We start from the raw sequence: 21940 nt of genomic DNA on the forward strand, positions 1-21940 counted from the left end.
GATAGCTCAATACAACCTCCAACTTCTGGGCTCCAGCAATCCTTCTGCCTCAGCCTATTGAGTAGCTGGGACTTTAGGTGTGTGATGCCTGGCTAAATGTTTTTTTGGACATGGGGTCTCCAGGCTGGTCTCAAACTCCTCACCTCAGGTGATTCTCTCATCTCAGCCTCCCAAATCACTGCCATTACAGGCATAAGCCACTGTGCCCGTCTATTATTTTTATTTTTTTGTAAAGATAGTGTCTTGCTATGTTGCCCAGGCTGGTCTTGAACTCCTGGCCTCAGGCACTCTTCCCACCTCAGCCTCCCAAGTGGCTGTGATTACAGGTGTGAGCTACTATGCCTGGCTAAGCTCATGAATTTAAATATGGTGGAGACTTCCATGGCCTACCCAATACCCTTGGTCTCGTTCTTCTCTCCAGTATTAACTGGGCACAGATCACTTGGAATAAATACTACATTTCCCATGTTGCTACATGGCTGTTTTCTAGGCAATGAGATGGCTCTTTAAAAGAAAGAGCATAGGCCTTTCTCTTCCTTTATCCTTCTGTTTTATTTATTCTTCTTGTCTTCCTCTATCCTTCTGCATGAAGAGTAGATATAATTATTGGAGCTATGGTTGTCACATTTTGAACATGAGAATGAAGAGAGAAATGGGATGGTGGATCCATGTACTGAAAGGATCTCTGAAGAAGTGGAGCTACCATTCCAGCTACTGAGGACTGTATTAGTCTGTTCTCATGCTTCTAATAGAGACTGGGTAATTTATAAAGGAAAGGAGTTTAATTGACTCACAGTTCAGCATGACTGGGGAGGCCTCAGGAAGCTTACAATCATGGTGGAAGGGGAAGCAAACATGCCCTTCTTCACATTGCAGCAGCAAAAAAAGAAGAATGAGCAAAAGGGAGAAAGCATTATAAAACCATCACATCTTGTGAGAATTCACTCTCACTCACTATTAGAACAGCAGCATTGGGGTAACCACCCACATGATTCAATTACCTCCTACCAGGTCCCTCCCGTGACACTTGGGGATTATGGGAACTACAATTCAAGATGAAATTTGGGTGGGGACACAGCCAAGCCATATCAAGTACTTACATCTGGACTTTGTGAATAACTTTCTATTTTAAGCCATTTTTATTTTAAATTTCTTTTGGTGTGCAGCTAAGCTTAATTTTTTTTTTTTTTTTTTTTTTTTTTTTTTTTTTTTTTTTAGAGACGGAATTTCACTCTTGTTGCCCAGGCTGGATCTCGGCTCACTGCAACCTCTGCCTTCCAGGTTCAAGTGATTCTCCTGACTCAGCCTCCCAAGTAGCTGGGATTACAGGCATGCGCCACCATGCCTGGCTAATTTTGTAGTTTTTGTAGAGATGGGGTTTCTCCATGTTGGTCAGGCTGGTCTTGAACTCCTGACTTCAGGTGATCCACCTGCCTCTGCCTCCCAAAGTGCTGGGATTACAGGCATGAGCCACTGCACCCAGCCAACTAAGTTTAATCTTAACAGATACACATGCCCTCCCATTTCATGTATTTCATGCATGGTAGGGAATAACTAGTTTCTCCTGGTTTCAATTCCAAGCTCCTAGGGAGACTGGAAATACTTAGCTTCTGTATGTACTGATATTCTGATCAATAATGGCTAGGGGAGCATAGCTCCATAACACAAATGGGATACAGAGGGTGTATGCATGTAAGTTATGGGGGGTTGTTTTCACAGAAACAGGCATGTGTGTTGGGCAGGTACTAAAAACTTGTCACATTCTTCTCTTCAGTTACAAGCTAATTCTCTTTTCAGCTTTATCCTGAAATATCTTCCCCTTTATAATATACAGACTAAATTTCTACATCTTTACAGAAATCTGCAGATGCCACACCTGTAATACCAGCACTTTGGGAGGCCGAGGCATGTGGATCACGAGGTCAAGGGATCGAGACCATCCTGGCCAACATGGTGAAACCCTGTCTCTACTAAAATACAAAAATTAGCTGGGCATGGGGACGCGCCCCTGTAGTCCTAGCTACTCAGGAGGCTGAGACAAGAGAATTGCTTGAACCCAGAAGGTGGAGGTGGCAGTGAGCCAAGATCATGCCACTGCACTCCAGCCTGGCTCCTGGCAACAGAGCAAGACTCAGTTTCAAAAAAAAAAAAAGAAAGAAAAAGAAATCTGCATGTACTTCCTTTTAACCACAAATGTAAGGAGTACCAAACCCTAGTGGAAATATATTGTGCCCACTAGCAAAAGCACGCAACTTACTCAGTTTTGGTCAAATGGCAAAGACTCTGGAAATAAGACGCTTGATTCTCATAGTCAGGAGAAGTCCACCTGATCCAGTTCCCTACATATAAAATGATTACCTAAACAGTTCTTCAATTCAGCATCTTATGAAGACAGCAAAAGGATTTGAAATGCACAACCCACATTCTAAGTAACTACCACCTCCCACTCATTCAAGCCACCGATAAATATATAACTTACTTATTATAATATTATATAGCTGTAGAATGAACTAATTTATATGACTTAGTGAGAGGGCAAATTTTAGTTGTTAATTTTTATAAAATAAGAAATACATATTTTTAGAATATTATGTAATTGTAGTAGAAATCTAAACCATGCGGAAGTATATAAACCATACAATGGAAGTGTCTCCTTTCTCTCAACCCAGCTGTAGTATTCAAGTTATTCTCAGTATTTTGTGTGTTGTGTCGATAGGTGGGTGTTTTTAGTTTTTGTTTTGAAATGGAGTCTCGCTCTGTCACCCAGGCTGGAGTACTGGCACAATCTCAGTTCACTGCAACCACTACCCTGCAGGTTCAAGCGATTCTTCTGCCTCAGTCTCCTGAGTAGCTTGAATTACAGGTGCCCACCACCATACCCAGCTAATTTTTTTTTTTTTTTTGTATTTTTAGTAGAGGCAGGGTTTTGCTATATTGGCCAGGCTGGTCTCGAACTCCTGGGCTCCAGTGATCCACCCACCTCGCCCTCCCAAAGTGTTGGGATTGCAGGGACGAGTCACCATGCCTGGCCCATACGTGGGTTATCTTTAATCCTTTGGTACAAAGAACCATTTCACTGGGGTCCGATAACTGGACCCCCAGTCTGGAGCTAATGTTTTGGTGTCCACTACCGGGCATGCCCCTTGTACCAGGCTGTGTGCCCTCCTGCTGCTGCAGGGTGGAGCGGTGCTCCTTAAACCCACCACACCTGAGCTTTTGGCCCACACTGACTGCACCGCTGCATGCATTATCTCACCATTCCTAACAGCCCTCACTGAATCTGTGCTCTGGGCTGAGCTGGGGATTCTCCAGAAGCAGAAGGAAGGTGCTGTAGAGATTAGAGCTGCTTAAAGTTCCCATCTTTTCTCCTAGACATATTGGTTTGTATTTCCACCCACTTGAACTCAAACGTAATGGAATGACTTTTTTTGACCACTGAAATGTGAACAGAAATGATATGGGTCGCCTCTGGGCAGAAACATGGATCCAGTAAGTGGCTCACCACGTTTTTGTACCCTGCTTCTGTAAGTAACTGTGGAAGCCTGGATCAAGATAGTGCCTCTGCCAGTCTAGGTCTTTCAGTAACTACCATGAGCACGGACCTCGTTTTGATCAGGGTGGACAGTTAGCATAAGCAAGAACTTTGTCCTTTTTTAAAAAAATTTTTTAAAGACAGGGTTTCACCATATTGGTCAAGCTGGTCTCAAACTTCTGACCTCAGGTGATCCGCCCACCTCAGCCTCCCAAAGTGCTGGGATTACAGGCATGAGCCACCGCGCCCAGCAGCAAGAACTTTGTTGTTGTTTTTTGAAATGGAGTTTCCCTCTGTTTCCCAGGCTGCAATGCAGAGATGCGATCTCAGCTCACGGCAACCTCCGCCTCCCAGGTTCAAGCTATTTCTCCTGCCTCAGCCTTCTGAGTAGCTGGGATTACAGGTGTGTGCCACTGCACTTGGCTACTTTTTGTATTTTTAGTAGGGATGGGGGTTTCGCTATATTGGCCAGACTGGTCTCGAACTCTTGACCTCAGGGGTGATCCTCCCACATCAGCCTCCCAAAGTGCTGGGATTATAGGCATGAGCCACCACACCCAGCCAGAACTTTTGTATTTTAAAGTCTATCCCAAATGATAGTCTTTTCTCAAGATGCTCACAAACTAGTCAAGAGACAATGTAGAACCATGGTCTAGAGACCGTGTGAAGTACTGTATATGGCCAAGTAAGTGTTCAAGGGCTAAAATAAAATATGATACTCTCCCCATCCAATCTCTCTCCTGTTGCTGTCTTTCAGTCTGGTGGCATTAGGCAAACTTCTCACATGTCTCAGGGGGCCATCTCCAAATGGATTAGACTGCAATGCTGGAATAATATGACATAAAAATTTTATTTTGTGTATGTGATCACACAGCTTGAAACTAAACTCTAACATTTGCAGCAGAGAAAATACTTTTCTTTGCATCTCATACATGTTCATTTTCTTGTTGAACAATTTCAAAATAAGAAACTTCCATAGCTGGTAATAATATTAACAGAACAGGAAAATATAGTTTAATTGGATATTCTTGTTTTTACTTTTTAGTAGCCATACTGGTAAAGGAGTATATTAAAGGAGCTTATTGTAAACCCATATTTTTTTAAGTTTTTGTTTGCATATCTTCATGCATAAATGTATCTCATATTTTTTTCTGCTTTCCTTCCTTCACCCCATTATAATATAAAATTATGTTCTCATTTCTCATTATAGTCATCATAATAATGTCTTATCCTATTGAACTCTGAACTATTTTCTATGATTCCTTTTTTATTAGCGTTAAAGTTTAACCAGAAATTGGAATAAAAGGCAACAGAGTACCAAGCAAGCATGGGCCACTTTGACAACGTTTCTAACTGAACCAGGGTTGACCATGACCTGCTGTGAAGGATGGACATCCTGCAATGGATTCTCCCTGCTAGTTCTTCTGCTCTTAGGAGTAGTTCTCAATGCGATACCTCTAATTGTCAACTTAATTGAGAAAGACCAGTTTTCTCAAAACCCCATCTCTTGCTTTGAGTGGTGGTTCCCAGGAATTATAGGAGCAGGTCTGATGGTGAGTAATATTTATTTGACTTGATGTGAAGAAGGGCCTGCCTATTTCACCAAAATCCTAAAGGCTATCTTTGAGTCTTGCAGTTAGCTATATCGTGGCTCATGTTACAATTTGGAGCAGTGGTATGGCATTAATTTATATTGGTCATCAGTGAAGAATGGTAACTTAAATAAAGTACAGTACGTGGTATAGGATAGAGAGCTGAGCAAAAAATAAATAAATAAATAGACGTTGGCTGGGTTATTATCACTCACATTTCTGCCCATGCAGGCCTACTCTTCCAAGCTTTATGAGTTAGGGACCTTCTGAATTAATTCCTTCAACTTTCCTTTGCTCCATACCAGCCTCTAAGTATTTACAGACAATGCAATAAGAGTGAGAGGTTGCTTAATATGAATGAGTAGAAACATTCCTATCATGATAACCAGCCTGGGTGATGAGAATCATGAGGTGTGAATGTTGCATTGCCTGTATCTCAAGGGAGTTGGGCTAAGAGACGTGGACTTAAAATTTTGGGTCTCTGGCCTCAGGGACTTTTTGATTCAGCTATTTTATAGATCCCAGGACATCGAGCTTGTTGAATAGTCTGATGGTTGTTACCAGGTCTATCTTTGTTGAATCTGCAGCAGAGCAGTGCAGTATGGAATTCCTGAATATAACTGATCATGAATCACCTGGGAAACTTGCAATAGTCAGCTGCGTAGATGTTCTCCTGAGAATTCTGATGCAGTAGGCCTGGGTAGTACCCATTTGTATAGGGAAAACTGCTTTCAAATCTGGCAGAATACCTCAGCTATGGTTCTGCCTCCAATATATCACTGCAAGCAAATCATTTATCCTATGGTTTTGTTTCCATGTTTGTAAAATGGGGATGTGGATGAAGTTGATAATTCAGTATCCAAGAGGCTTGTTTTTGTTTGTTTTGCCACTAAGGGGTTTACTTAGTGCCAGAAATGTTTGTGTGTATATGTGTGTGTGTGTAAGACGGAGAGAGAGCAAGTTGTAAGGACTGATTTTATGAGTGTTTTAGAGATAATAAAACACAGAGGTGACTTTTGTTGTTAAACTTTTTTCTAACTTTTAAGTTCAGGGGGTACATGTGCCAATTTGTTACACAGGTAAACATGTGTCATGGGGGTTTATTGTACAGATTATTTCATCACCCAGGTATTAAGCCTAGCACCCATTAGTTATTTTGCCTGATCCTCTCCCTCTTCCCCCCCCCCACCCTCTAATAGGCCCCAGTGTGTGTTGTTCCCTTTTATATCTTCATGTGTTCTCATCATTTACCTCCCACTTATAAGTGAGAACATGCAGTTTTTGGTTTTCTGTTCATGCATTAGTTTGTTAAGGATAATGGCCTCCAGCTCCATCCGTGTCCCTGCAAAGGACATGATCTCATTCCTTTTTTAAAGCTGTGGAGGTGATTTTAAAAGAAATTCAGGACACAGTTTTCTACCTGAATCACTGATTGTTAATTATGATCAGTTACTGCTGCTGGTCTTATCCTCAGATTTACAAAAACACACTTCCTTTACAGTCACAAGGGATCTATTCCTCTGCTTTAGGTAGAAAGGTCTAACTACAGAAAAAGCTTTTGGAAAGTTTTGGACTATTTCCTCACACTGCCACGAATGCTCTCTTTCAGGCTGAGAGACAGAAAACACATTGCAACTCAACAGCATGAAGCAACCATACATCCATGTGTCTGTTTTCTCCCCAGTAGAAGGCTTCTCTCTACTTGAGTAGTAGAAGCCTCTTTTGCATTTGCTTATATACCAGAAGCCAGGAGCAGCTGGCTGAGCATAACTTAACGACAGCAATTTCCATGAAGCTCCTAAGAGTTCCTGAGTTAAGAGTATCCACTTAGAATAACTCATGCAGCTTTAGGAATAAATTGGCTCTGCCACAAATCCCATGAGATAAAAAAAAACAAAATTGTATTAGCATTAAAGGAGCCTGAAGTGGCGATGACACATACCTATATCCCAAGTATAATTTTAGGATGGTGGTGGGTGTTGTGGGGAGAGCAGAGACAGAGAAAGACAGAGGTGGACAGAAAAACATGTCTTCATTTCCTGGCCATCTGCCAAGGGCCATCTACTGGGTTCATGTATTACCTCGTTATCTCATTTAGTCTCTATAATAATCTGTGCATTTATTATTACTTATATTTTACAGACCAGCAAACAGAAAGTTAGGAATATTAACAAGGTTACATAATGGGTGTGAAACTCAATTCCAGATTTATCTGATGTCGAAACTCTGTTTTTCCACCAGTACTAGTAAGTGTCAACACTTGTCTCAGGGCTGCCAGAGGTGAAAGACATAATCCATAAATTAACGCATAAAGTCAAGTGACCAGGAAACTGAATCACAGAAAGATTACAGAAACTTACGGAACAGTTTCAGAGAATCTGAACTTCCTTGTTCTACAGCTAAATTTACTTTATCATCCTTAGTATTATCAAAAGGTATCAACACGAGACTATCTCTATTATTCAGCTTTATAGAATGTCATTAAAGCATCAAAGAACTCTCTGAAAAGTCCAATGTGAACTTTGTAGACAGAAGCTATGCCCATAAGCAAACAGGTAGGTGATAAAAAGGGCTCAGACTACAGGTATATTTTCATGATCCTTGGATATATAAAGAAAGTGGAAGAAAGTCTTTTTCTAAGGGATTTATTAACATGTCTTTTATGACACCCATGAAAATACTCACTAGTTCAAAATATCGAACTTTCAATATGCTTGTAACTACATAAAAAAGTTAATAGAGAAGAAATCATTGCCTGTGATAAGCACTGTGGTCTGGTTCTTGAAATCTTTCCAAAATTACTGTGGTGTTTCCAATTGGTATTGTTATCAAAAGTGAGATTTTACAAGAAGTGGGTAACCATATGAACAATGGAATTCATTATTGATTACTTCACTAAATATATTCATTTTGTGGCTTCATGACTTACCTAAAACAGGCAAACTTTTCATCTTCCAAAACCATGACTAAGTAAAAATATGACATACTTATCTTTAACTTTAAATGGAAAAATTGATACAAATGTTATTTTTTCAAGTATTTTTAAAAAAAAATCTCAAAATGTTTCCTTGAAAAAATACAAACAGAAAGGCCATTTTATTTTCTATGAGGCTAATTGTAAGCCTGATCTTAACCATGCTTTTTAAGTTCACTTATTAGCTAATAGTAACTCATCAAAGTCAGTTATTAAAATCTTAATAGAGAACAAATTGTTGAAAGTTAAACAGATGAGAAAATACTATGCAAGACAAACATTTGTAAAATATAGTTTTGTGGGTTTTTTGTTTTTAGTTTTTTTTGGTTTTTTGGTCATTATCGTTTTTGAGACAGGGTGGTGCTCTGTCACCCAGGCTAGAGTGCAGTGCTGTGAGCACGCCTCACTGCAACCTCAACCTCCTGGGAGCAAGTGATCCTTCCACTTCAGCCTCCTAAGTAGCTGGGACTATAGGCATGCACCACCATGCCTAGCTTATCTTAATTTTTTTTTGGCCAGGTGTGGTGGCTCATGCCTGTAATCCTAGCACCTTGAAAGGCTGAGGTGGGAAGATCACCTGAGGTCATGAGTTCAAGACCAGACTGGCCAACATGGAGAAACACATTTCTACTAAAAAATACAAAAATTAGCTGAGTATGGTGGTGCATGCCTGTAATTCCAGCTACTCAGGAGGCTGAGACAGGAGAGTTGCTTGAACCTGGAGGTGGAGATTGCAGAGAGCCAAGATCATGCCACTGCACTCCAGCCTGGGCAACAGTGCAAGACCCTGTCTCAAAAAAAAAAAAAAAAGTGTTTTTTATTTTATTCATTTATTTTTGTAGATAGGATCTCACTATGTTGTTCAGTTGGGCTCAAACTCCTGGGCTCAAGCAATCCTCCTGTCTTGGCCTCCCAAATTGCCAGAGTTACAGGCATGAGCCACCATGCCTGGCTGCAAAGTATGTTTTGATATTTGTGATGAGCTAAGATTTTGTGTGTTACTCTCATGTTCAAGTTCTTAGAGGACTCCCAAAAGTCTGAACTTCATCACAGAATTTTTAATGGTCTAAATTTCTGTACTTTATTTGTAAAATCATGCAACTTCTTCTTCTTCTTCTTCTTTTTTTTTTTTTTTGAGACAGTCTCACTCTGTCGCCCAGGCTGGAGCACAGTGGTACAATCTCAACTCACTGCAACCTCCACCCCCCAGGTTTAAGCAATTCTCCTGCCTCAGTCTCCTGAGTAGTTGGGGTTACAGGCATGTGTCACCTTGCCTGGCCAATTTTTGCATTTTTTAAGTAGAAACAAGTTTCACCATGTTAGCCTGGTCTCGAACTGCTGATCTTGTGATCCACCTGCCTCAGCCTCCCAAAGTGCTGGGATTACAGGCATGAGCCCCATGCCCGGCTCCTCATGTAACTTCTAAGACTAAATAAAATTACCGGTTTCTGTAAGAAAAAATGAACAATATTACTTTTCTTTGTAAAAACAAAAGCCTAGGAGGAATTTTAATTTTACAAAAACTCAGGCATTCAAATATGCTTAGGAAATGAAGAGAAAGTGTGTTCTCATAATTACTCATTTTGGCAGGAGATTATCTGGAAAATTTATATATAATTCACACACACACACACACACACACACACACACACACACATCATTCACATTTTTAGTGTCTGTCCTCTAAAGAGCCCCTCCAATTTCCAGAGCTCTGAATGGGAAAGCAGTTGAAACCACAGTGAGTTGTCAAATTACCAGTAACAGCATTACAAAGATGTGTTAACATGCTTGAAGTGAATGGGGTGGTGATTTATACACTATAAGTAATTGTCCCTTTATAAAACCACTTTGCAAGTGAATCATGAAAGTAAATATTTAGCATCTCTGAAATAAACTTATCTTAAAGAAAATTAGCAGAGTTAAGTTTGCATCAACAAGAAAAATAAAACAATTTATCCATTTAAGTTGTAATGTCAATCCACTTTTTTTTTTGAGACAGGGTCTTGCTTTGTCATTTAGGCTGGAGTACACTGTCACTTTCTTTTAAAAGAATCATTAATTTTCTAACTCTGTGGCTGGCAAACCTTTTCTGTAGATATTCAGTGAATATTTTAGGTTTACAAATCTGCCTCTTCCACAAAATTTAACTCTACTGCTGGTGCACAAAAGTAGCCATAGACAATATGTAAATAAATGGATGTGACGGTGTTCCAATAAAACTTTATTTACAAGAAAGAGGTGGTGGGCCATCGTTTGCCAGTTTCCATTCTAAATGATTTGTCCTGTAAGCTCAGAAGGCAGTATAGCTTATATGCACAGTAAAAGATGTTTAGTGCATGAATACTGACACCTATTTGGGAGCTAAAATTTCTTTTCCCTTTTCTTCCGGGCTTTCAGCTATGCACCAAGGTGGCTGGGCAGCCATATACATGTGGCCTCTAAATAAAAAGGTGGTGATATTCAAGGCAATGTGTAAGCAAAGCTTGCTAACAATACAAAGTGACACGGAGGCACGTGATGGAATGAAGTTGTTTAGGAAAGCTGCCTTGTAAAGAGGCGTGAACTTTAAACCCGTGCTGAAAGAATAAAGGCAGATGTGGCCTTGGATAAATGAATCAAAGAGGGAGCAATTGGAAGGACAGAAGATGGGCAAGGGGTGAAGGCAGCAGGGAAGATGAGAATGAACAAACTCTAGGTAGGAATGAGGGAGAATTGCAAGACTTGAGTCAGTGTGGAATAGGGATTAAGAGTTCCGGCTGAGCACAGAGGCTCACCTGTCATCTCCACACTTTAGAAGACCGAGGCGAGGGGATCACTTGAGCCCAGGAATTTGAGACTAGCCTGGGCAACATGGCAAAAACTCCATCTCTACAAAAAAAAAAAATCCCCCCAAATGAAATAAAAATAGTAGGGCGTGACGGCATGCACCTGTAGTCCCAGCTACTCAGGAGGCTGAGGTGGGAGGATCACTTGAGTGCTGATGTTGAGGCTGCAGTGAACCATGATCATGCCACTGCACTTCAGCCTGGGTGACAGAGTGAGACCCTGTCTGAAAAAAACAAACAAACAAACAAACAAACCACCAAACAAACAAACGAACAAAAAATGTCTGGGCTCTGCCCCCTAAATGACTAATTCTGAATCCCAACTCTTCGACTTTCTTAGACAAATTACTCAAACATTTTATGCCTCCGTTTCCTCACTGGTAAAATGGAAATAGTACTAGCACCTACCTCATAAAATTATTATGAGGATGGAATAAACTAAAGCATGAAAGCGCCTGTAACGGTGCCTGGCATGTAGTCAGAGCTCGGGAAAATGTTAGAGAGTGGGAGTAGGAGACAGAAAAACCACGCAAGGGCAGCTGTGCTGAGATGGTAAAAAAACCTATGGCTAAAATTTCTTAAGTGGAAGGAAATAATTTACATTCCACCCCTCAATGATACAAAACTCCTTCCAGTAAGAATTTCTACTCATAGCTGCTGCCTAGATATTACTAAAAATTGAAACCCAAGTCCTGAGAACATGGTGTTCTTTCTTACAGCTTTCCTTGGCAACATGTATATCCCTGAAGACATATTGCGATCTATAGATTTCTGAGCATCAGTGTAAAGTGAGATCATTACATATCATGGATAGAGGAAGAGAAAGGAGAACATGGAATCAAAAATAATTCTCAAATATAAGCTTGGGGGAACCAGCAAGACAGCGGGGATCCTGGGAAAAGAAAGGCGAGTGGGAGCGGGTGGTGACAGAATGACTCGTTTCCAACTGTCAGACAGACAAAACAATCAATTGCTTTTCTGGAGGCTTGCCAGACTAATTCATCCAATTTATGGGAAGTTAGACCAGGCGTGATGGCTCATACCTTCAGTCCCAGCACCTTAGGGGGACAAGGCAGGAGGTTTTCTTGAGGCAGGAGTTCAGGACCAATCTGGGCAACAGAGCGAGATCTTGTCTCTACAAAAATATTTTAAAAATTAGCCAGGTGTTGGCCGGGGCAGTGGTTCACGCCTGTAATCCCAGCACTTTGGGAGGCTGAGGCAGGTGGATCACCTGAGGTCGGGAGTTTGAGACCAGCCTGACCAACATGTTGAACCCGTCTCTACTAAAAATACAAAAAATTAGCTGGGTGTCTTAGTGGGCACCTATAATCAGCTACTTGGGAAGCTGAGGCAGGAGAATCACTTGAATCTGGGAGGTGGAGGTTGCTGTGAGCTGAGATCATGCCATTGTACTTCAGCCTAGGTAACAAGAGCAAAACTCCATCTCAAAAAAAAAAAAAAAAAAAAAGCCAGATTTGGTAGCCAATACCTGTTGTTCTAGCTACTCAGGAGGCTGAGACAGGAGATTCTTTAAGCCCAGGAGTTTGCAGCTACATTGAGCTACACTTGTACCACTACACTCCAGCCTGGGTGACAGAGACCTCGACTCGTTAAACAAACAAAGAAGAAAAAAAAAAAAGAAAAGGAAAAGAGTTTAGCTGATGCAACCAATTCTTTCAGAAACATTTCTTCCAAGAAGAATATATAAATAAGTCATCCTAATCTATTTAAAATCCAATTCTCTGCAGATGACTCAGAGCGAACTAAGAATATAGAGAGAAGATTTCGAAACTTCTGTCTTGAATTCCCCCGTTCCCGCTACTGCTTTTAATCTCTATGGTTGAAACTGGGAGGACAAGGTTCACAAAACCACGGATATTGCCAAATTTCCTTTTTGTTCTTTCAGCCTTGATTTTCCACAACTGGTGGTAAATGGAAGCTGACGGTGACTTGTTTTTCTTCTGATGAGAAGTAATAATAATCATCTTTCCTGTTCATGTCATTTCCAGGTCATTCCAGCAACAATAATGTCCTTGGCAGCAAGAAAAAGAGCGTGCTGCAACAGCAGAACTGGCGTAAGTACAGAGTAGTCGCCGTGGAAGCAGAAGTGCATCAACAGTTACCACTAGCTAAGCGAAGCCACACTGAGTCATCTACAGAATCACAGCGGGTCTCCACTGACGGGGCCAGCGCCTTAGAAATATGCCATTTTTATTGATTAATTTAGAGACAGAGTCTTGCTCTGTTGCCCAGACTGGAATGTAGTGGTGTGATATCAGCTCACTGCAACCTCTGCCTCCCAGGTTCAAGCGATTCTCCTGCCTCAGCATCCTGAGTAGCTGGGATTACAGGCATGCACAACCACACCCAGATAATTTTTGTATTTTTAGTAGAAATGAGATTTTGCCACGTTGGTCATGCTGGTCTCAAACTCCTGACCTCAAGTGATCTGCCGACCTTGGCACCTCAAAGTGCTGGGATTATAGGTGTGAGCCACCATGCCTGGCCTGAAACAAGTTATTTAGGATGATTACATAGACATAGAAAAAGTGAGTCAGGCACAGTGGCTCATACCTGTAATCCTAGCACTTTGGCAGGTTGATGTGGGTGGATTACCTGAGGTCAGGAGTTCGAGACCAGCCTGGCTAACATGGTGAAACTCTGTCTCTACTAAAAATACAAACATTTGCTGGGTGTGGTGGCACGCACCTGTAATCCCAGCTACTCAGGAGGCTGAGGCAGGAGAATCGCTTGAACCTGGGAGGCAGAGGTTACAGTGAGCTGATATCACACCACTGCACTCCAGCCTGAGTGACAAAGTGAGACCCAATCTCAAGAAAAAAAAGAAAAGAAAGAAATAAAGAAGAAAGGAAAACAAAAAGTGAGAAGGTTTTTTTGTTGTTGTTCCATAAACGTTTAGCTTTAGAGTCAGCCTTCTGTCCCTTCCTCAGTCTTCAGTGCATTGTTCTTTCCTCAATCTAAAGGTTTTTCAAAGAAAGGAGAGTCATAAGTCACACCCACAGCTGTAATCAATTTCATAATACTCAGGTGCGATGTTTTTGTGGCATGTATAAAACACTCAGGGAAAACGTACTCAGTTCTCCCATGCAATGACAGACTGGTTTGCTAAGATTAGAAGGACAATTGCCCTTATCCAGTTAAATTAAAGGAGCTGCCAGGTTTCCTCCTCCCTGCCCCAAACATTTAATGCCTACCCACTATGTATAGAGTCATAACTAAGTTAAAAGTAAGTTAATATTTACTAACCTAAGTGTCAATCTGCTCAGAACACTTTCAGCTATGTTGTTTTCATTTAGTTCTCTCTAAACCCTTAAGTGGGAAAAAGTAAGATGTCTGTTTTATTGACGAAGAAAGATGCTCAGAGAAAGTTAATAATTTTTGTCAGTGTAGCATAGTGGGTAAGTGGACTTTTATCCAAACCCACTGGACCACCCTAAAATTTGCAATCTTTATTTATGCCATGAACATGACTATTAAGCAACGTAAGGTCTCTCGTAATTCCTTACAGAAGTGGGTAGATCGAAAGCAAGCAGTCACAGTAAATCTGCTTGGCTGAGCTTGAGGTTTCAAAGCAATGGTTCTCAGATGGTTGGGAGCATTGGCCAGGCGCGGTGGCTCAGTCCTATAATCCCAGCACATTGGGAGGTTGAGGTGGGAGGATCGCTTGAGGTCAGGAATTTGAGAGCAGCCTTGCCAACATGGTGAAAACCCGTCTCTACTAAAAATACAAAAATTAGCTGGACTTGGTGGCCCAGGCCTGTAACCCCAGCTACTTAGGAGGTTGATGCCAGAGAATCGCTTGAACACAGGAGGCAAAGGTTGCAGTGAGCCAAGATCGCACCACTGCCCTTCAGCCTGGGTGACTGATAAGTAAGACTCTGTAAAAAAAAAAAAAAAGGTGGATGGGAATGTTAGGATCATCTAGAGAGATTTAAAAAATGCCAGTGCCTGGGTGGCCCCAGAGGTTCTGCATCAGTATTTTCCGAAATCACTCAGGGTAATTTGGCCAGGGGTTAGAAATACTGCTTTAAAAAGAACAGATACTTCTATCCATGATGGAAATTCATATTTTTAAAAATTACCTTTTTTTTCCTGACATTTGACATTTATCTAGGTTTACGATAATTACGTTAATTAGTTTTAGTCAATCTTTGCTCTGGCTATATTTTAGGTATTCAATAAACACTAATTTTCAGTTTCCCTTCCCTGTCACTTTTCTTTATGAACAATAATAATTTGGAATTTGACTTTGTATCTCCTCTCTGTGGTGCTCACAACATTCTTGACATCCTATTTCTGAATTCCTAAAATCAAAAATATCAAAATACTTATATAGGCTTTTCCTCTAGGTTTATCCTCTAAGAACTGGTGTTTAAGTCATACCTGGTGTCTTTGAAGCCTAGATAGAACCAAAACAGGAGACCAGTGGCACAGGCTGCATCTTAGGAGGACGGGAAGGGGCTGACCAAGGCTTGTCCCCTATTTTAACTGTTCTATGCTTCTTCCCTTTTTCCAGTTTTTAATTTTGCTTCTGAATACACAACGGTTTTGCTGAATCGTTTCAGTGAATCCCCACTCTAGGGGAAATACAGATGCCTGGAATCACTTTCTAAAGCCAGGCCCTTTGTAGTGATGAGAACTCAAAAACAGTACAGCCGGGCGCAGCGGCTCACGCCTGTAATCCTAGCACTTTGGGAGGCCGAGGCAGGTGGATCACTTGAGGTCAGGAGTTTGAACCCAGTCTGGCCAACATGGTGAAACCCTCTCTGTACTAAAAATACAGAAAATATTAGCCAGGTTTGGTGGCAGGGCCTGTAATCCCAGCTGCTTGGGAGGCTGAGGCAGGAGAACTGCTTGAACCCAGGAGGCGGAGGTTGCAGCGAGCCCAGATTGCACCACTGCACTCCAGCCTGGGAAACAAAGCAAGGCTCTGCCAAAAAAAAAAAAAAAAGTGTGTGTGTGTGTGTGTGTGTGTGTGTGTGTGTGTGTGTGTATGAAAATAATAGATGGCCAAAAATAAACACTATGGCACTTCTTGGTGAGTAAATTTAATAACTGCACAAGTCACAGTAGCATGGAGGAATCCGGATTTGAATTAGACTCCAAATCCATTACTCTAAACTTTTGGCTGGAAGTATAGTGATTAAAGTGTTTCCCAGATGGCCTGGGAAACAGGCCATGACAGGTTTGTCCATCTCCATGACATACAGTTTTCTCATCCATAAAATGAAAATAATAATAATATCTATCTCTTAGGGTTATGGAAAGAATTAAATGAGATAATATATGTAAAGCACAATGTCCCTCAACATAACTCTATAGTAGCCACCTTATTCTGAATTCATAAAAGGCAGGTCTGAAGAACACAACACACAAATCCTCTAGGAGCTGCAACATTATTCCAGCAAAGGAAAAGAAAAAGCATTCCCTTGCTTCATTTCTGCTGATTTTGAAATAATCATCACTGACTAACAACTTCATTGAAACAATATAAAAGTTTCTTTTTCTTTTTTTTTCTTTTAGAGATGGGGTCTCGCTATGTTGACCAGGCTGGTCTCGAACTCTCAGGCTCAAGCAATCTGCTCTCCTTGGCCTCAAGGTGCTGGGATCACAGGCGTGAGCCACTGTGCCTGGCCTAAGAGCTTATTTTTGGAAAAACAAACACTAACCTTCATTCCATTTTCTATGCCAAATTCCGTGCCTTCTTCTGCCCTCATGACTGACTCATGAAATAAAGATGTGTACAGTCTTTCTAACATAGTGGCTCTCAGCTAGCGGGTTGTTTTAGTCACCCACCTCCACCCCAAGAGGATATTTGGCAATGTCTGGAGACATTTTTGGTTGTCAGAACCGGGCAGGAGGAGGCAGGCGATGGGGTGATATTGACATCTAGTGGGTAGAGACCAGGGATGCTGCTAAATATCCCACACTGCACATGAAAGGCCCCACAGCCAAGTGGGCAGATGTCATTAGTGCTGAGGTTGGGAAGTCCTGCTCTAACTCTATGCTGATGACTGATCACTGCAGAATGCGGGCCATTGGCCATTTAAAGCATCAGGGCCAAATTTAGAGTAAACACTTTGGAGCCAAGAGACCAGACATCAAGACGAGGGTAGTTAAGATCCAGTCAAGATTCTATGAAGTAGAAGTACACAAAACAGGGAGGAACTAGGTCTCAGTGGTCAAAAGAAACAAATGAGCCTCAAGAATATGAAAGCTGAGATTTTCCAGAGACAGTGGCAAGCCCAACTATCTTTTTTTTTCAGAGTCTTGCTCTGTTGCCCAGGCTGGAGTGCAACGGCGAGATCTCAGATCACTGCAACCTCTACCTCCCGGGTTCAAGTGATTCTCCTGCCTTAGCCTAGCTGGGGTTACAGGCACCTACCACCAAACCTGGCTAATTTTTTTGTATTTTTAGTAGGGGAGAGGGTGGTTCACCATGTTGGCCAGGCTGGTCTTGAACACTTGACCTCAAGTGATCCACATGCCTTGGCCTCCCAAAATGCTGAGATTATAGGTGTAAACCCCCCACCCCGGCCCCATTTCTTTCAGTGAGTATAATCAAATAGCAGAGACTTTGCCCTCTGTCTTTTTGTATCATTTACACTTAATTAAACTGTGATCTTAAGATCTAGGATTTTAGGGTGACTAGATTTTAAAAAAAGACTGCATATGCATCTGAAACTTGAAACAGATAAAAAATGTGTAATAACATGTGCAAATGGTTCTCCTTTATTTTTCAGATGTTTCTTTCATCACTTTTCAGTGTAATCACGATCATTGGTGCTGGGTATTGCGTTGCGATATCCACCCTGGCTCTCTTAGAAGGTCCTTTCATGTGTAATTCTCAAGTCAACAGTACTGCCAATTGTGAATTTTCACTGACAAACATCAGGTGGGTAACCTGATTTTCACTGGCTTACTGTCTTACACAGTTAAACTAGTTTGATTAGACTAATGCAGTACTGAAACAATGCCATGTTTTTATTTGATGCATCTGCTGGGACAAACAGATTCTTAGGAATTTAGTACATTCATGCCAGTTAGCACAACCCCACATAGAAATGGAGGAAGCACTAGATTTACAATGCTCTCAAAGGGCCTTTAGATATTGTCTTAAAGGACTAGTCCACCTCAAATGGCTTAAGCTTGTCTTTTAAAAAATCTACCGTTACCTATGTGTATGTACATTAAAAAATTCTGGAAATTTACACTAGAAACTTAACTTTTATTCTTGGAATAAAAGAATAAAATATTCTTTTATTTTATGAGAATGGAAATAGAGAATGCACTAGGAGAGTGAAGAGAATATTTACTTTCAACACTTCTGAACTAATTAAAATTGTAAACCATGAGTAAATGTTACATTTAAAATTTTAAAAATTCAATAAAAATGCAATAAATAAAATTCAGAGCCTTGCCTGTAGGCCCTAAATGGAACAGAACAGCCAGTAGATTCATCCAGACATACTATAAATATACTGCATGCAGGGAATGAATCCAAAATTTAAGTTGTGTAATAACAAATAATACTGGAGATTTACATGTACTTAATAAGTAGCTCATTTTTGTCTCTTAAGATCATTCTGTGACTGAATCTAGACACAATTTGTAAAAACTGGAAGGAAAAAAACAATCTAATCCATTAGTGATCTGTATAGACTGCTCAGTTTAGCAAATAACCAGAATTTACTTTTGTAGTTACGTAAAAAAAAAATGTCTTTCTACTTTTCCCTTACCTTGCTACGTTGAAAAAGAAACGTTCCTCAGAATTTATGTAGCATATTTGTTTTGAATCAAAACCCAAGGAAGGCCGGGCACAGTGGCTCATGCTTGTAATCCTAATACTTTGGGAGGCCAAGGCGGGTGGTTTGCTTGAGGTCAGGAGTTCGAGAGCAGCTGGCCAACATGGTGAAATGCCATCACTGCTAAAAATACAAAAATTAGCCATGGTGGTGGCACACGCCTCTAGTCCCAGCTACTCAGGAGGCTGAGGAAGGAGAATTGCTAGAACCTGGGAGATGGAGGTTGCAGTGAGCCAAGATCAAGCCACTGCACTCCAGCTTGGGTGACAGAGTGAAACTCTGTCTCAGAAACAAAGCCATGGAAAGTCTCCTTACTGATAGACTTAAAGTAAAAGGCTAAAGATTTCTACCACACATGCTATGCACATTAAATCCTCAGGGAATGAAAGCCCACAATGTACCAGGCACCAGGCTCTAAACTCTGCACATAACAGCACTCAGATATTCTCACTCTAGCTGGGGAGATGGGCTAGGCTAGCCAAGTTACAAGAGAGGGATCCTTGGCTTGCTACACATTTCACAAGACAGACTCACATTCCATGTGTTGAAAATACTGTTGTTTTCCCAGGTTGAATGTCAGTTGCTGGTATCCAGCAATGCAAACGCCCTAAGAACATTCTACCTTACTCTACAATAAACAAACAAACAAACATACATCTTGAGATAGATGTGTTAGGGCTAAAAGTTTCTCATTTTCCATAGCCCTGTTAAGAACAGGCACGTCACTTTGACATATTTAAAATGTCTTTTGTGAATAAAAATTGTATATCTGGTTGAAGAGCAGACACAACACTGCAGTTCCACACTAAGAACTGAGCGCATTGAAAGGGTGGCAGGGAGGCTCCTTAGTTTTCGTATCTGGCAAGTAGAAGAGTATCTGAATAAATGAAATGTAAATAGGTTGAATCATGAAAAACTGTTGACATTCAACTCTCTCTGACATCTAAAAACAGCAATTTTATACAGTTCAACCTAAGAGAAGATGTGCTATAGAGATGCTTGTTAAATGATGGGCTTATATAAGAAAAAGTTTTATAACCAGTAGAGTATGGACATTCGCTCAGAAACCTCTGTTATCATTTCTGGACACACTATTTCAAAAGCACATTCTCTTTTACTAGTTCTTGTATGGGCATAATGCTACTTTCCTTTGATCGGTGATATTTCTAAATATCTGATTTTTATCTTTTGCTTTTCAGTTACATTCATCCAGAATCCTTCAACTTGCAGTGGTTCTTTAATGACACTTGTGTACCTCCTACTGACTTCAATAACCCCACCAGTAATGACATCACGGCCAGTGGCTGGAGAGCAGCTAGTTTGCACTTCAATTCTGAAGAAAACAAACACAGGCTTATCCACTTCTCAGTATTTGTAGGTCTATTGCTTGTTGGAATTCTGGAGTTCCTGTTTGGGCTCAGTCAGATAGTCATTGGTTTTCTTGGCTGTCTGTGTGGAGTTTCTAAGCGAAGAAGTCAAATTGTGTAGTTAAATGGGAATCAAATGTAAGTATCAGTAGTCTGAGTAATTTGAGAAGTACACTTGTTTTCAAAGTCATCTTTCAGGGGACTTAAAAACTCAACCTTTCACATAGAAAGCATGTTGTAAAGGTATAATGCTTTCAAACTGTTGATTGATTTGGGAAAGGTGGAGAGAATTTTCAATTAGTTTTGTATCGTGCTATTCAAAAATTTTACCTCTTCATTCTTTGTGTGTGGAGAAGGGAGGGAAGACGAGAAGGAATAGAAGTCATTCTCAAAATAAAGTATGAGACCTTTTTTTTTTTGAGACAGTGTCTCTAAAAAGGCTGGAGTGCAGTGGTACCATCTCAGCTCACTGCAGCCTCAACTTCCTGGGCTCAGGTGATTCTCCCACCTCAGCCTCCCTAGTAATAGGGACTACAGGCACGTGCCATTATACCAAGCTAATTTTTGTATTTTTAGTAGAGATGGGTTTTTGCCATGTTGCCCAGGCTGGTCTCGAACACATGGACTCAAGTGATCTGCCTGCCTCAGCCTCCTAAAGTGCTGCAATTACAGGTGTGAGCCACAGTGCCCAAAGTACAAGACCTTTTTATTGTATTTCTTTAAAGAATAAACATATAACCTGAATGTTATCAAGCCTTTAGATCTAATTCTCAGCTTGCAGGAAACACTCAGATGAATCTAAAAAGTGGGTCGGTAGACAAAGAATGGCCCCATTTTCAACAAGAAAATATTATAAAAGAAAAATATTTTTGAGGAAACTGTTCCAGATTAAGAGAATAGAGACATGTTTCAGCTAAACACATGTAAACTTTGTCAGAGATAAAGGGAAGAATACGAAGAATTGGATTAGATGATATTAAAGAATTATTAATTTTGGTAGCTCTGATAATGGTTTTATATTATACAGGCTGAGTATCCCTCATCCAAAGTGACTGAGATCAGAAGTGTTTTAGCTTTCAAATATTTTTGGATTTTGGAATTATGCATATAATAATGAAATATCTTGGGGATGGGATACAAGTCTAACCATAAAATTCATTTATGTCTCATACATACTTTACACACCTGGCCTGATGGTAATTGCACACAATATTTTAAATAATTTTGTGCATGAAACAAAGTTTTGACTGCAACTCATCACATGAAGTCAGGTGTGTGATTTTCTGCTTGTGATGTTATGTTAGTAGCTCAAAAAGTTTTGGATCTTGGAGCATTTTGGATTTTGAATTTTGGGGTTAGTGATGCTCAACCTGTATACAAAAATGTCTTTTTTTTCTTTTTAAGAAATGCATATTTATACATTTGGTGAGAAAATAAATTTAAAAATACTTCAACCAAAACTGTGAAGCAATGGAAAAATGTTTACTGTTATATTTAAGTGATAGGTACATGGCAATTCATTATACTCTTCTATTTTCCGATGTTTACATTGATCATTAATTAAAAAACAATACCTAGAAAACCTTAGTTTTTCAAAAGCTGTTTTCTATATGTGCCAATCTTTAAAAAACAGGATAACAAATGTATTTATCATATTAAAATGTTATAAAACAATAAAACTAAAAATCTAAAATTTTCTGAATGTTATTTCCATATTTTATTTCAATTATTTATGTTCATTGGGCTTAAGGTTCTAGAAATAATTTACAGTATCTATATTATAGCTGCCTAAATATAGTAACATCAAGAGCTTATAATCCTTTT

General features: G+C 40.3%; 1 protein-coding gene across 1 annotated transcript; it reads left to right on the plus strand.

Annotated features, from left to right (window-relative positions):
• The first annotated feature begins 4863 nt into the window (after nt 1-4863).
• Nucleotides 4864-21940, plus strand: TM4SF20 (transmembrane 4 L six family member 20). The gene is made up of 4 exons (XM_003925458.3): nt 4864-5085; nt 12933-12998; nt 17688-17839; nt 19949-21940. Exons 1-4 carry the CDS (start codon nt 4903-4905, stop codon nt 20235-20237), a joined length of 690 nt encoding a protein of 229 aa, XP_003925507.1. The 5' UTR covers nt 4864-4902; the 3' UTR covers nt 20238-21940.

This window comes from Saimiri boliviensis, chromosome 5, assembly GCF_048565385.1.
Source record: "Saimiri boliviensis isolate mSaiBol1 chromosome 5, mSaiBol1.pri, whole genome shotgun sequence".
Lineage (NCBI taxonomy): Eukaryota > Metazoa > Chordata > Mammalia > Primates > Cebidae > Saimiri > Saimiri boliviensis.

Bases quoted from the DNA above. Each gene is read 5' to 3' on its own strand.
- TM4SF20 (XM_003925458.3), top strand. From the start codon at position 4,903: ATGACCTGCTGTGAAGGATGGACATCCTGCAATGGATTCTCCCTGCTA. The intron at 5,086-12,932 runs GTGAGTAATATT...TGTCATTTCCAG, and splicing joins TTATAGGAGCAGGTCTGATG to GTCATTCCAGCAACAATAAT. The intron at 17,840-19,948 runs GTGGGTAACCTG...TTTGCTTTTCAG, and splicing joins TTTTCACTGACAAACATCAG to TTACATTCATCCAGAATCCT.